At 42.2% G+C, this 15,691-nt stretch overlaps 1 protein-coding gene across 2 annotated transcripts; it reads right to left on the bottom strand.

Moving 5' to 3' along the window:
• Positions 1 to 291: 291 nt before the first annotated feature.
• cacng7b (calcium channel, voltage-dependent, gamma subunit 7b) lies at positions 292 to 14,743 on the bottom strand. 2 transcript variants are annotated; one of them, XM_026185717.2, is made up of 6 exons: positions 14,415 to 14,743; positions 9,323 to 9,518; positions 8,936 to 9,022; positions 7,872 to 8,012; positions 5,015 to 5,160; positions 292 to 2,273 (listed from the first exon to the last, which is right to left on the bottom strand). In XM_026185717.2, the coding sequence occupies exons 2-6, from the start codon at positions 9,516 to 9,518 to the stop codon at positions 1,818 to 1,820; spliced, it is 1,026 nt and encodes a 341-aa protein (XP_026041502.1). In that variant the 5' UTR covers positions 14,415 to 14,743; the 3' UTR covers positions 292 to 1,817. The 2 variants fall into 2 exon arrangements, with proteins under 2 accessions (XP_026041502.1, XP_026041501.1); XM_026185716.2 differs by lacking the exon at positions 14,415 to 14,743 and having other exon boundaries at positions 9,323 to 12,144.
• Between the last annotated feature and the right edge of the window lie 948 nt (positions 14,744 to 15,691).

Genomic DNA, 15,691 nt, shown 5'->3' with positions numbered 1-15,691 from the left:
CGTCTGAGAAAGCACCTCACTACATTTCAAAACCACCACAAAATAATCACGTGTGGCTACAAACATCTTACAGAAGAGCCTCCTATGTCTGCTGGTACAGGGAATCCATCCCAGAGAGAGATGCTGAAGTCTGTTTATCCGTAGTTTATTAACAGAAAATTAATCTGCAACTATTAAAATCTATAAATCATGTTAATTATTACTGAAAAAAAATCTGCATCATTATGTGAGGATTTTATGTTCCCTGCCTGAGAGCAAGCTGAATGTGTTGAAAACTCTGGAACTGCAATGAAAAATTATAACAAATTTTTAATCGTCATTTGTCGGCATTTCATAGACACAGGGATCACTCAGAGACTCATCAACACACAGAAAGAGCTCAACGTTATATTTTTTAGTTTTTCACATTATTTCAGATATTCTAAAAACTTTGTACTAATGCTGTCACAAATGCCTGCCAAACAAGCTGCAATAATAAAATGTTAAATTAAATGTTGCCTTTAATGGTGTGTGCCGCTGTTCGTTAAGCAGCAAGTAAAAATGCAATTAATACTTAGTTGTGACTTTTTCCAGATAGACATTTACAGCTACAAAGCTTTTAAAATCTTTCTAATCATTCTTTAAAGTTATGTGTCACTCCTGATTTGTATCGTTCACAAACACTCGTCTCATCATCGTCATACATTCCTTACATGAGTGTAACTTTGTCATCTGTGCTGCACCAGCCATAGACACACAGTGGAGGTCAGGGAAGCAGTAAGAGTGCATTAAAGTAGTGAACCAGACCCATGGCTGATACCGGGGTCAGTGCAGGACAGTGGCCAGTAGAGGGCATCAGCCGCCTGTATCATTGTTGGGTGGTTCCTCCTTCAAACCAGCATGCCTGCATCCTGAGGGCGTGTTGTTGACTGTGGTGTGCCTGTTGCAGAGTCTTCCTCCAAAGCAGAATGAGTCAGACCTTTCATTGATGTAATTTGTGCCAAAGCTTCATTTACAGTTTACTACAGACACCCTCGTGAGCAATTATATACAGCAAGTTAGAAATTTGTATCTTATACAAAGATGTAAAACAGTAAGTTGATTTCTCCTGACGATGTTTCATTGCATCATCAATTTCTGTGTTTTTTTTATTTTCACACGATATCCATACACAGTTTTCTCAATTCAGCATTACTTAACTTCTTTTTAAAACTATTTTTAATTCATGATATTGATCACTCTAACTTGACAGTGTGAGTTGTGAAACTGAATTGATGATTTACTAAATTCAGAGAAGACAATAGAATATTTAACTGCATTTGCCATTTGGTAAAAATGTACATAGTTCATGTATCGGCATAGTATATGTATGTTAAAAAAAAAAGCTATGTGCATTCTCTCTTTGTGAAGAGTGTTTTGCATTGTACATTTCCAAGTGCATACAAATTTCCTGCAGCACTGCAGTATCTCCGTATTATACCGCAGCCCCACGCTCTGTCTGCCTCACTCTCCCTCGCTGGTATCTCCTCTGTAACTCAGCTTAACCTTCTATGTCTTTCTAGGAATCACTTTTTCCTCCCATTTATTTCTCCCTTCTTCCATGTTTTGTCCTATTTGTTTCTCTCAGTCCACAGTTTTTGTTAAAGCTTCCCGCTCAATCTCCAAAACTGCCTTTGATCTCAGTTCATATTTGCTCCAAAACTAACATTTGAAAATATATTTGGTCTCCTTCCACTTCCTCTGACATGATCTGCAATTCAAGCTCAACATTTACTGTCATCACATATAAATGTACATGATTATGAAGAGTCTACTTTCCTTCCTGAAGCTCCTTATTCCTAACAGGGGGAAGCGCTCATGTGCACGTGTGTGTGATAATGAGGGGGAGGTACGGGTGATGGAGGCATGGCCATTGGAAGAGCCTGGCCCTGGGGATGTGAGGAGTGAGACCTGGGCAGGGTGTGTGTGGAGGGATAACCGGTAGGCTGTGGGGGCATCTGGTAGCTTCCTGCGGAAGAAGAGCCAGAAGGTGGGCTGCCTGGACCAACCGCTTGGAGGTTGCTTTTTGATGGGGCTGGCGGAGTCTGGTTAAGCTGGATGGAGATGTCGCTGGAGGCCTCAGAGGTGCTGCGTCCACGTTTTGGTGGGGGCCAGGAGGAGTCTGGTTGGAGGAACTGGCCGCTATAGTCGCTGCTCTCAGACAAGCGGGGGCGGTAGAGCGCAGGGTGGGGGCGGTACATCTCTTCTTCTGCATAACGTTTCATGAACAGATAGACTGACATCACACCGGCCCCCTAAAGAGATGAGCGAGATTAGATTATATGTGACAGTGCGTATTTTGTTCAGAGACAACATTTCAAAGAAACAGTAACGAGTAGGTGTGTGGGATGTGATTATAAATGACTAATAAAAGGAGACATGAAGAAGAATGTATAAAATAAATTTAAAGGTAAAACAATAGCCAACAAGGAGTCCGGAGAAAAGAAAAGATGAGGGAAAAATCAGAGGAGACAGTTAGTTTACACTGAATCAGCCACTGCAGCACATTAAGAGCAGGGCCACTGATGACAGGAGAGAGGAAGCTGCAGGACGGGGAGGAGGAAGGAGAGAAGGAAGGGATATGTGAAGATGAGGACTCACGTGAAACTGCACCATGCACGAATTCACACATGAGCACAGCTGTACGGAAACCCTGCTGTTCTGCATCATAACCACTAATACCTCACATTACCTTCAGAATACAGATCATCACACTCAGCAGGGAGTACCTGCACCATACAAACTGTGTTGCACGTGTGCAATCAGACACTCAAGCACACACTATAGCCCCTGTCAGACATCTCTCATATATTACAGCATCAGCTTCATGGTCACTTTTTCTTAATGCTGGCTTGTCAATTTTTAAGCAGCACAAGTTTGAACTACCTCCAGTCACATTACAGGAAAGCAGGCACAATATTACAACTTCACGTGTGTCTTCTGTTACTTTGTGAGCTGTTAAACTCCTAACATGGGGACATTTGGCATGATGCATTTTTGCTATTCTAAATCCACAAGAGACAAGAAAAGTCTTTCTCTTGAAGCCTGTGTGCCAGCGGTGTATCGCAGCTTTCTCTCAGCTGCAGAGATCCTGCTCTTAGTTACACTAGTGGAAACAACAACAAAGTGTTGATAGGACACTTTAAATTGTTGTGTTCAAAAGTGTTGTTATACTTCACAACAGTCAATACTGGCAATGTTTTTCGACAGATGTGAAGCAAACGTAATTGATTAGTGTAGGTGTGTTTCTAGGATATATATATTTTTAAGAGGAATGGCACAATAAGAAGGAGTCATAGAGACTATGGGAAAACATAAATGTCTTTCAAAAATAAGGATTGTGTTGAAAATTTGGTTAGAAGTGATCTTCAAGTCTGTTGTGTTCTGATACACTTTTTTCAATGCTCTTAATATTTTTCTATCTAACATTCACACTCTGATGGATGCATTTGGCCCAACGATAGTTGGCATGCAGATTGGAATTGAACCACCAACCTTCCAATTACTAGGTAACCTGCTTCACCACCTGAGCTACAGCCACCCAAATTTCTACAGTGCATTAGAGTACAAATCACTTTTAAACACATGTTCATAAAATGCTTTAATCAATGCAACTTAAGCACTTTATCTGCTTTATCCAGAATCTTAGAACTGTAGTAGCATGAGGAAACCAATGAAGAGACAGGGAGGACATGCAAACTCCACACAGGGAGTCCCCCGCCCACCACAAGATTCAAACCAACATCTGCTGTGAGGCTGACAGACCTAACCCCTGCACCACCAGCACAATATGTAATATAGACACAATATATTACTAACAACAGAACTGATAATGGTCGAGGTTTGGAAATAATCACTAACAGCTTCTTCTCTTCTGGGAATGCTTTCCACAAGGGTTAGGAGTGTGTTTACAGAAATTTTTGACAATTCTTTCAGAAGGGCATTTGTGACATCAGACACTAACGTTGGATGAGAAGGCCTCGCTCAAGTTTCCCTTCTAATTCATCCCAAAGATGTTCTGTCGGGTTAAGGTCAGGGCTAATCCACGTCTTTATGGACCTTCCTTTATGCACTGGTGCTCAGTCATGTTGGAACAGGACCGTTCCGAAAGTGTTCCCACAATGTTGGGAGCATGAAATTGTCTAAAATGTCTTTGTATGCTGAAGCATTAAGATTTCCTATCACTGGAAATAAGGGGCTGAGCCCAGACCTGAACAACAACCCCACACTAGAATCCCCCATAATCCCCTATACTCAAAAACTACTGGTCTCCTGGCAACTGCCAAACCCAGACTCGTCCATCAGATTGCCAGATGGAGAAGAGAAGATTCGTCACTCCAGAGAACACATCTCCACTGCTCTATAGTCCAGTGACAGCGTGCTTTACACCGCTGCACGTGACGCTTTACTTTGTGGTTGGTGATGTAAGGCTTGGATGCAGCTGGGTGTCCATAAAAACCCATTCCATGAAGCTCTCTATGCACTGTTCTCGAGCTAATCTAAAAGAATCAGCATCTGCTGACCCTGCTTTGTGATTTTACGTGGCTTATCACTTCATAGTTAAAATGCTGTCAGTCCCACTCATTTCCACTTTGTTATAAAACCACTAACAGCTGACCGTTAGCCACGAGGAAATTTCACGCTCGCACTTGTAAAGGTGGCATGGAAGTGGCCACAGGTGTACAAAGGAAAGAACACCTGAATTCATTGATTTGGATGGGTGAGTGAATACTTTTGGCAATATAGTGCTTTTGCACACTCTGATACTCTGAGGCAGACACCTAACACAGGAATGGGAATCTGGAGATGCCCCTGATGCAGTGGGAATATTTTAATGAAGCAGTGAGGAAAATATTGTATAAGCGAACCATGTCTGAATGACAAAATGCTGTGCTTTAACAAAAAGATGAAGCAGCTTCACGTTTTCATGTCTGAAAAGGGCCTCTCACTCTCTTTCCCAAATTTTCTAACTAGCACACACAGAGCCTCGACTGACCTCTTTGAGTAAGAAGGAAGAGGCAGCGAAGGCAAAGGACCAGCCGTAGTGGTAATTGAAGAACTGCTCAGGCTCTCTGGGACGGTTCATCACCTCGTCATTAATACTGGAGATGTAGAGCACCAGCCCCACCACCAGACTGAGGCCTGCACACAGCACATTAACAATGACACTGAGCGTAAGAAAGAAAGTCACATACAAAAGTGATCCAGACAGCCACACCAATGTGTGCAGAGTGAAAGAGAAAGATGGGGAGGGGCCAGGCCAGCTAATTAGCTTTCAAAATACTTACACTGATCGAGAAATGGAAAAGACACCAGAGAGACAGACGAGAAATTTCATATCAGTTATTCACAAAGACCTTTGAACATTTTTCCTTTTACAATGAAAACAGTCTTTTTAAAAAATAAGATTCTTTTTGCAAAAAATAAAATAAAAAGAAATAAAATAGAGCATACTGTCACTGTGGATTACTTTCAGCGGCAAATGATTTTAACATGCAGTTAACATGTAACTAGGTTCAGGATTCAAAAGCACTTTTGTGACAATTTGATTTAAAAAGGATATATCAGGATATATCAACGTAACCTGTCACACCACCTTTGTGTTTTTCCAGGTTTAACCATAACACCAGTGTTTCTATAACCAAGTGCTTAACACACCTTTAACCACCTCAAACATAATCCTGTAAAAAAGTTTCAAATCCTTTAGTTTTTATGATGTGAGGATTGCAACACATTACAAGGAAAGCCACATTCTTTTTAATATATGAGTGGATGAATGAACATGCTGGCATACTGTATGTCATTCATATCCTCATCAGGCAAATAAATAAATACATAATAATAAATCTTCATTATAAAAATGTCTTATTATGCTAGCACAACTTAATTAATAACTTAATTCACTAAGACAGACTGGCAGCATGTCAGGGTATGAAAGGTGGGAAAATGAATTACTGGGAGGAAAATTATAATTTAAGTATTATAAGGTTCTCTTATAATGACTGCTGTTTCTGATTAGGTGTATGTAAGGATATTTCTCTTTATTAAACAGTTAACAGTTACTTGCTATTTATCTTAAGGCAGAAGAAGAAGAAACCCTGAAAAAAACCCACTTAAAATGTAACAAAAGAAAGAGAATAATTCTGCTCCTCTAACATAGCATGCTAATTAAAGTCATGCAGTCAGAATTGATGCAGCATGCTGTGAAAACTTGAATATGTTATAGTGAAAAATTCAGTATATTCACTGTACTGGAAACAGAAGTGCCTTTCAAACGTGAACGGATGATCTGGAATCAGCCAGAAGCATCCCATACAACATTTAAACCTCTCTTTTCCAGGAACACTTACCTGCCCTCCACCTTACTTTGGCTATGTTAAAATTATGAGATGCAACATATGGCCAACATCACAGTATCAATATTCAAAGACAGCATCATGCTGTAAGCAGCGAATATGAATATTTCACCGCAACATTCACGTGCACTACAGGGCTGTCAAGTGCTTATGCCCTCTACGTGAATGGCCTGGTTTCGTTGTTGACTTAAATTTGAAACGCGTGGGAAATGCAGAAACCGTGCTGCTGTCAATCCTGCAGCAGAAGTACATCTTTATCTGAGTTAATGCCTGAAAATCCAAAGGAACACACAGGCACGTGCACAGTCAGAGGCAGGAAAAGAAGAAGTGTTGAGTGTGAGACAAAGGGGAAGCAAACATGAAGGTAAATGGTGCAAGGAGGCGTGCAGCTCATCTGTGGTGTGTTTGTTGGGGGAAGAGATAAACAGAAAAAGAGAGGGAGGGAAAGCGAGTAACAGAGAGAGCGGGAGAGCCTCTAACCAAGATTAAACATCTGTGGCCCCATGCTGTTTTTTTATTTCCTGCGCTGAATACTGTTATGTTAACCAGAACAGGGTGCCATTGCACCCAGCCTGCCAATACAAACTACAATATTTACCAGACTACAGCGTCAGAGATGCCAGTGGAACATCCTTCCGCACACACCACTGCAGCAACAATGACTCAGAAATAATATCCTTTGAATGAAGGGGTGAGGAAAGGAATAGGAGGAAGGAGAGGGGCTGGGGAGGGAGGGTTGAGAGGGGTGTGTAGTAGGGAAGGCAGGAGGAAGGCACAGAGAGGCTTAGTGCAGCAGAGTATGTAAGCAATTTGATACACTTGCACCTTATTATCACCCTATTATCAAAATAAGGCATAAAGTAAAACACTGTGACACTCCAGCAGAGGCTATAAACATTATGTAACCTTCATTACATAACATTTATTACCTCGTATACTCTGAAATGGCATGTCGAAGTCATCATATCAGACTCTGCGTGATACTCCTCTGAGCTCTGCAGTCACGCTTCCTCCTCAAAAGTGCGTGTTAGGAGAAAGAACCGCCAGAGAACACAAGCTCCAATGTGGCCACTGACGATCAGGCTGAGCACCAGAAACGGGAGCATTACCGCCATCTGCTGTTCAACAAGACCGGCTGCACTAATGAAGAAAATGCTGCTGAAAAACCTGCTTAAGCTGCTTAAGAAATATTCAAAGGTTTTTGCAATTTTTTTTAACACTCTTTTAAAAATATGCCACTAAAATATGGAGGAAGAGCTACTCCTAATTAACAAGTTAATAAAGTTTATACGAGACAAAGTCAAATGAAAAACCCAGCGGGAACATTCAAAGCAAATCCATTGACCTTTTCTATTGACACTCCCCACACCTGCATCACAGACCAGAAATAGAGCTGTGATGGAGTGTCTGCATGTGTGACACAGGACACACCAGGACGCTGTAATCAATCACAGAGTGAGGGAGCAGTAACAGCAGGACATGAGTAATGGGTCCCACCTGAGAGGATGAAGAAGATGCCGGACACAAAGGCCAGGATGGTGCGCTGAGGTCGGATGTGTCCGATGTTACTGATGACGAAGGCAGTGAAGACAAAGAGCAGCGACACCATCGGGAAGGGCGTGGCCGTACGCACCATCTCTGGAGGAAGGAGAGGTCACAGTGTTAAATGCACGTTTTAGGATGTGACCTTAAACTGGGGAGAGAGGAGATGATAATCTTGGCCTTAAAAGAGTTAAATTACATTATTTTTTTATGTCTTGCATGTTTCATAAGACTTATGTCTCATCCTAGATGAATTGAGCATGAATTGAATAAACTTTTTTTTTTTTACAATGGGGTCACGTCTACGAGGAAAGTCCTATAAAACTTGTAAAACACAAACATTTCTACTTGGAGACAACAGGAATTTGTCATTTCCCCCCCCTCTAATTCCTTGTAATTTTCTTCTTTCTGACTTCTGACAACAATATATAAATAAATGGCATTACAGCAATTGCAGATATACAAAAATATAATCACTCACTCTCTACAACCCAGACAGACCACTGAGGTCACCAGGCTCAAATGTTTTACGTTTTCAGAGTCAGATCTCAGTCCACAAAGGGTGCTTTCAGTTAGTGTGGATACATTGTCTGTGCGTACATTCAAAAACAGACTCAAAACCTTTTTATTAACACAGTCCTACACTTAATACGTGCTATATAAATAAAATTTGTAGTGAAATATCTAATAGATTATGGAGTTAAATCACTGAATTTACTAATTCATTGGTAATCTACTGCAATCTGAAGGGTTTAACACAAAACATATTATACCTCATGCAAAGTCTTTACCATGAAAAAATAAAACCTTTGAATCACTGGATGAATAATTTTTCTAAATTCAACATCTTTGGATTTCTTTTTCTCAAACTTGTCAACTTACAGAACCTGCTGATGAATTTTAACACTGATGAACTGCTGCACTCAAACATCAGTACCCTCAAACAGTCAGCAGGGGGACACCGCCGCAGGCTCTCACACAGTAGATGAAGTGTAATGCCGCTGCTGTGTTTTACTCACTCAGGATGTTCGCAGTGTTTTCAGTGGTGATCTCTATATCGGGCTCGGTGAAATACTCTGACGCAACACATCTCCCATTTTCTGATCCTGTGAGCAACCACAAAAGGTGGAAAATGTTGGGGTTGGTCAAGGATCAAAGTCAGTGGTGCATGAAGAAACACACTAAAATCAAAAGAGCATGTGGGTCTCTGCAGTCCTGCTCACAGGTAACGATCATGTTTTGTGACAGCTATGATTCCAAAGGCCGGAAGGTTGCTAGCTGTCTTTTCTCTGATTTCTGCTCTCTCACTCTGTTGCTCTTTCTGTGTGTTTGTCACTGCGTGATGATCAAATATGAATTCAGTCATTCTTTGCATATATATATATACATGTGCTGTATCTTCCTACCAGCCACAAAGCAAACTCTCCAGAGGCCTGAATGGAGCGCCATCTTCACCTCCTGGCTCTGGTTCTGCTGTAGGATGATTCCCTCCACCATTATGAGCCAATAGTCCGTGGACACAGCCACCCCGACCAGCAACAGTCCGCAGGCGCCGAACACTGTGGACAGGATGGTTAACGCACGGCTGCTACACGTACTCATCTGGAAGGCAGGATGAGAGAGGCACATCAAAACTGCAGACAGAAATATAGGTAGATATGGAAGGGCTCACTAAGGGGAGGTCATTAGAGACGGGAAACTCTGAGACAGACATGTGACACGCTCACATGGGGAAAAAGAGCTACAGGCTATCCTCCTGTCCTGCCTTGTTATTGCTAAAGAAGAGTTAGTGACACATTCACTGGCAACCAATCCTGTTTAAGGTTAGAGAGGAGCCAACAAAACGAATGATGAATTCACAAATAAAATTATGAAAGGACTAAAAAAAAAAAGCAGAAAAACAGATACACAGATTAGGAAGGAGAGTTGAGGTCTTACGTGACTCACACATGGTCTTTCTGTGACTTAATTCTGGTTGACCGGGAAAGACTTGAACATGCTGTCTGTATAGATTCAAGAGTTTCTGTGTCTGTGTAGCCTCTGCTTAATTTGGAACCTTGTTCAGTGTCATCAGCTTCATAAGTAATGGAGGCATGCGAAACACAGAGAAGGCTGATGCTTACTGTAATTTGTTATAGCTATATTGTGAGGTTTATTACAATAATGAAGATGACTTGTCAGCCTGAGAGTTTGAATATTTTCCTTTGATTTGTATTCACTGCAGTGTTTGCAAAAGTGGAGGACATCAGGCTGACGTTCCTTTCACTTTTCAAAATCTTATACTTGCCCCCCTTTGCTTTTCCTGCTAAAAATCTCTTTAAATCCAGATGAAGGAAGAGAAGAGAGAACAGCTTTCAGGTACTATGATGCACAACATGCCTAACGAGCTTAATGAGCCTAATGAGCAGACGTGAGTGTCTGCCAGACGGTCTTCACCCTGGTTTTTCCCTTACCTTATTAACACAGGTTTTTTGAGCTGCATAGTGTGTGGTGATCACCTGCAGACACTCCCACTAACTAATCATGGTGTTTGCATTTCTTTACACATTTCCCTATGTATGATCATATAATCTTTAAACATTCTTAACACTCCTTAGAAAAATATGTTTCTCTAGCTTTAGACGGCTAATTAGGTCCAACTGTCAACATTTGAAATCACTTAGATGCTGGAGATGTGTCTGGAATGACTTGCATTTATCAGCAGCTGCACACTTTTTTAGTTTGTGATTTTCACATTCTTGCAGTGTGTGCAGCAATTAAGATGAAATAAATAAAACCTGACAGTGTAATAGAAGCATTAAATAAGCACTGCAATCTGACATAAGCCACTAAAAACTACTTTAGTGTCCTAGTGCTTACTAAGGAAACATCATTTTTCAGGGCTGTGTTCATCGAAACTGTGGGCTATAGGTAGAATAAGTAATCCATCCATCCATCCATCCTCTTCTGCTTATCCAATTCAGTGTCGTGGGGCTGCCATTGTGGGAGAGGCAGGGTACACCCTGGACAGGTCACAGAAAACCATTCCACCTATTTATAATCACTAATTAACCCAACCCCACTAACTGCATGCTTTTGAACCGTGGAAGGAAGCCAGAGAGAACATGCGAACTCCACACAGAAAGGCCCTGGCCCAGATGGTGGATTTGAACCCAGTACCTTCTTGCTGTGAGGCAACAGTGCTAACCATTGCGCTCTAGAATTAAGTAGCCACTTTAAAATATAACCCTTAGCTTGCTTGAGACCAGAGTTGATTTTCACCACACCATGGATGGTTTTTCACCCTTACCATCCATCCATCCATTCGCTTCCGCTTATCCTTTTCAGGGTCGCAGGGGGTGCTGGAGCCAATCCCAGCTGTCATAGGGCGAGAGGCGGGGTACACCCTGACAGGTCGCCAGTCTGTCGCAGGGCCAACACACAGGGACAGACAACCATTCACACCTAGTGGCAATTTGGATTATCCAATGAACCTATCCCCACAAGCTGCATGTCTTTGGACGGTGGGAGGAAGCCGGAGTACCCGGAGGGAACCCACGCAGACACCGGGAGAACATACAAACTCCACACAGAAAGACCCCGGCCTGATGGTGGAATTGAACTCAGGACCTTCTTGCGGTGCGGCAACAGTGCTAACCACCGTGCCGCCGTGCTGCCCCTTTTTCACCCTTACACCATCTAATTTTGGTAAACATGTAGCAACTCATTTGGGTAGGTTCTCAGTCATCCAGGTCATGGCAATCTAAGGAGCTTGGAAAGAAAGCAAAAGAACTTCTTTAAACAACAACTCAAGCTTCAACCTCTTGTTCTTTCAGTAGAGGACGGGAGTGGAATCATCCATGTTCTTCAGCTGATGTAACACGTTGCTTTAAGGTTTGAAAAATGTGCGCTTGAGCCTTTCCTCAGCATATCACTGCTGCTCTGAGCTCTTATTTGAACTCACACTACACTGTTTCACGGTCATTAATAAAAATCTCCACAGTTTCTTGCATCACCCCTTGTAAATCCTGACCCCCTTTTTGCTGCACAGAAACTGCAAATCAATTATTCACACCTATTAAACATACGACAATACATCTGCATAAAATAATGACTTAAAAAAGTAACGCTCAGGGTCGCAAATTAATTTAACAGCGTGGGCCATTTATCGTGCACCTCCGACGGCTGTGACAACAGAAACTTTAATGTCAAATAATGACTAAAACATGAGAACCACTTTATTATTCTGCTCTCTCTTTGTATGACAAACCTTTGAGTCTTTGAGAAGTCTGGTTACAAAAAAAGTAGTCTACTGGGGAACAAACTCTTAAAGATTAAGCCTGGTCTCGTCTTATCTGGACACCCATTGTGGGAGATGTGACCACTAAGTTCCCTCAGTTTCTATGCAGCAGCAGGGATGAATAGAGTTTCTTTTGTGCGCTAGGCACAATAATGATGTGTAAGAACAGAACTGGGTGATGGTAGAGGGTACACATTAGAGAAATAGTCTGAGAAATGACAAGTTTGGGCATCTGAAAGGATGAAAGAAGCAGATGAAGTAAGGATTGCATTACTAATGGGGCAGACAGAAGTGAGGAACCACAACCACAAAAAGTCCAGTCAGACAAACACATGAAAGATGGAAAGCCACTGAGATTAAAAGGAAAACTTACAAGATACATAAAGGGCAGGATACAAATTGGCACTGTCATCTGCCACACAAGGGAACAACTGAGGATTTGCATGGGCTTAAGCTGCACATGAGTTTCCTGCTGCCCTGGTCTTAACTTTCCTTCTTTAACTGGGGGGTCTAAATCACACGGCAGGCCAATTTCAGCTCCCGCTGCCACAGTAACAGTCGACTGGTGCTGAAAAGTTTAAGTTAAAGAGTTCAAGGCAGGGTCACCGTGAACTCAAAAACAACTCCGTGAAATGACACAGCATGATTGGAGGGATAGACCGATGAGGTATAAAGATAAGATCAGAGGACACAGAGGAGTGGGCTCACGAAGAAATAATCACACTTCCCAACTTGTTGGAGGAAATGCCAGAGTGGTCAGAAACGAGTGTGAATCAAAGTGGAGTTGCAAAATTGCACAAACGAGTTGATGTGCCCGAGTTGCTCTCCTAGGCTTGTTCAGCACCACGGACAGCACCCTGTTTTCAGACTTGTTCAGCACCACGGACAGCACCCTGTTTTTGAGCACAACGTCATAGAAACACACTGAAATCCAAGAACAACAACAAAAATACGACCTGCTGGCTCGTAAGAGATTGGGATTAAAAATTAAAAGCACTGATTTATTGTGCCAGAAATCTTCTAAAGGGCTGCTGTGGCTTTTGAAGAAATAAGCACTCAGACTTAAGATTGGGTTTGAGTTTGAAAAAAAGAGCAAAGGAGAAAAAAAATCAGTTTCCTGTTAGATTTGTGATAACAATCCCATTTTAGTGCTCTGACACAGCCCCTCAGCTCCTTCATCCTGAAAGCAATGAGCCAATTGAATTGGTTAGATAGGAGCCACAAGGGGGACAAAAGGTTTAATTCACTCCAATCTGTCACAATCTGCAGACTGACATCACCTGTAAGCCTCTCAGGAAAGAGACACCAAGAAAGAAAGAGGCAGTGATGGAAAAGAGGAGAGGATGTGAAAGAAACAACCCAGCTTAAATAAAACGAAAGCAAAAGCAGCAGAAAGAAGAGAAGATGGGGACGAACTACGTGTGGAGAGATCTTTTAAAGACAGGCACAGAAGGAGTGTATCGAGAAGATATAGGTTAACACGAGAAAAGACCTTGGCCCAAAAAATGGAAGGAGTACTCGACATGGACGCGCACAACGGGAGTGCGCGTACCCCGAATTAAAAGGTGTGCACTGGTTGTCAGCCCTGGAGAAATCAATGAAACCACTCATTAGGAAATAAAAGACTTCACGGGAACTAAACGTGGATACCATGACTCAGTAGAAGGTTTTGCTCGTGGTTTCTGCGCAGACACACTCTGACAATCCACTCGCATCATTTCTTTCTCTTTTTTTCACGGTGCAAAGCGGATAGATAAACACTGCCACTATACTCTCACGTACCCGCAAAAGAACACCCTAGTACTGAGTGAGGCAGTCACACGAGCATCTATACGGGTTTGTTTAGCCCCCCACCCCCGCAGCTGTCACACGCACTCACACGCGGAGTTTTGAGATGATAAACACAGAGCAGGGAACATGTGAGCGACTCACGTTGAAAAACCGGAATGGGTAAAATAAATAGAGCTGCTCAACGACTTAGCTGTCAGGTAAGAACATTTTTTGCCCCCCACCACCACCTCGCGTGCGTTCTCACTGGAGCACGAGCGGCTATCTTTACGCTAACACGACTTATGAATTCAGCTCTTTTCACAGCTGTCACACAGGCACGTACATTTTAAGTCGGGTTAAAAAGACGAAACAAAACGGGGAGTCATGATTATAATTCCTACGAAAAGACGCATAAATGCAGGTATTCAATGAGAGGGGGAAATACTCACCGTGCCACGAGAGTCGTGCGCACACGTCAGTAAGCCAAGAAACCTCACACCAGGGAGGCTTGCTGGGGTTTTGTCTCTCCTCTCACTCTCTTCTCTCCTTTTCCCCCTTTCCTTCTTACTCTCTCTCTCTCCCTGTCTTCTTCTCTCCTCTGTGTGTTTTCCCTTAAGCCCCCTTACCCATCCTCTAAAATTCCTCACTCTCTCTTTCACTCCGTCTGTCCCAGGCACTGCGGTGGATCGGTTCAGGAAGCTACTTTGGTTACCAAAGAGACATACTGTAGCGGGAGCAGGGGGGTAAAAGTGTCGAAGGGAGAGAGAGTGAGAGAGAAAGAGAGAGAGTATATGTGAGTATGTGTGTGTGAGAGAGAGAGGTGGAGTGGAGTGATGTCATATCGCACTTCACTGTATAAACTGTTGTATAGTAATACTCACTCATCCTTTTTAACATCAATTTTTCTGGATGTGTTGTCACATTTAAAGAAAATAATATAGGCTTTTTTTTTTTAATACTTGCTTTTGTACTCACTCTTTAAAACTCTTTGAAACTGTCCCAGCAACCTTCACAGAAGCTGCCATGAGCATACAGTTTCTATAAATTACTTGATGTCACATCTTTTAAAATGATTTTAAGGGAATAAATAACGTCCATGTGGTAAACATTTGCAATAATTTTCTCACACGATGAACAGTAATATACAATATTATATATCACTATATAATAAATATAACGTTTTCCAGCCAAGAGAAGCTGAACGAAAAAAGTTGAGGACTCATTAGTGAGTATCTTTAGGGATGGAAAGGGTGAAAAACTCCAAATTTCACACATTTGCTGTGTGGAGTTTTGAAAATAAACACAAACGATAGATTACCTACCCTCAGTATCGCACAGTAGATAACTAATGACTGAATAAGGACTTTCATTCAACCCCACAGTACTGATGAATATCAGAAAAACGTGTAGTAACCTCTCCTTCACGTTCTCCTCCTGTCCCCTCCTTCTTTGTCTCCTGTGGTCTGTGTCCCTTACTCTATTTTTAGCTGGCTGGTGGAGGATTCATATATTTTTAGCAACGATATCAATAGTCTACAGCACACTCTGACCTCAGGGCACGAGCGAGAACGAGAGTGAGAGATTAAGGGGGGCGAGAATAAGAGACTGAGGCGCGATAGGAGCGACGAAGGATAGAGATAGAAGCAGAGGAGGCAGTGGCGAAGGAGGGGGATGATATCGTGTCAGAGTGACAGTGAATGATGGACTGCACATACAACTCCAACCA

This window comes from Astatotilapia calliptera, chromosome 11 (assembly GCF_964374335.1).
Source record: "Astatotilapia calliptera chromosome 11, fAstCal68.1, whole genome shotgun sequence".
Classification (NCBI taxonomy): Eukaryota; Metazoa; Chordata; class Actinopteri; order Cichliformes; family Cichlidae; genus Astatotilapia; species Astatotilapia calliptera.
The sequence above is the reverse complement of the archived record's forward strand: the minus strand, read 5'-3'. Positions and strand labels throughout refer to the sequence as shown.

Bases quoted from the DNA above. Each gene is read 5' to 3' on its own strand.
- cacng7b (XM_026185716.2), bottom strand. From the start codon at position 9,545: ATGTGCCTCTCTCATCCTGCCTTCCAGATGAGTACGTGTAGCAGCCGT. The intron at 9,023-9,322 runs GTAGGAAGATAC...GGTTGCTCACAG, and splicing joins GAGAGTTTGCTTTGTGGCTG to GATCAGAAAATGGGAGATGT. The intron at 5,161-7,871 runs GTGGGACCCATT...TGCTGTGTGCAG, and splicing joins CATCTTCTTCATCCTCTCAG to GCCTCAGTCTGGTGGTGGGG.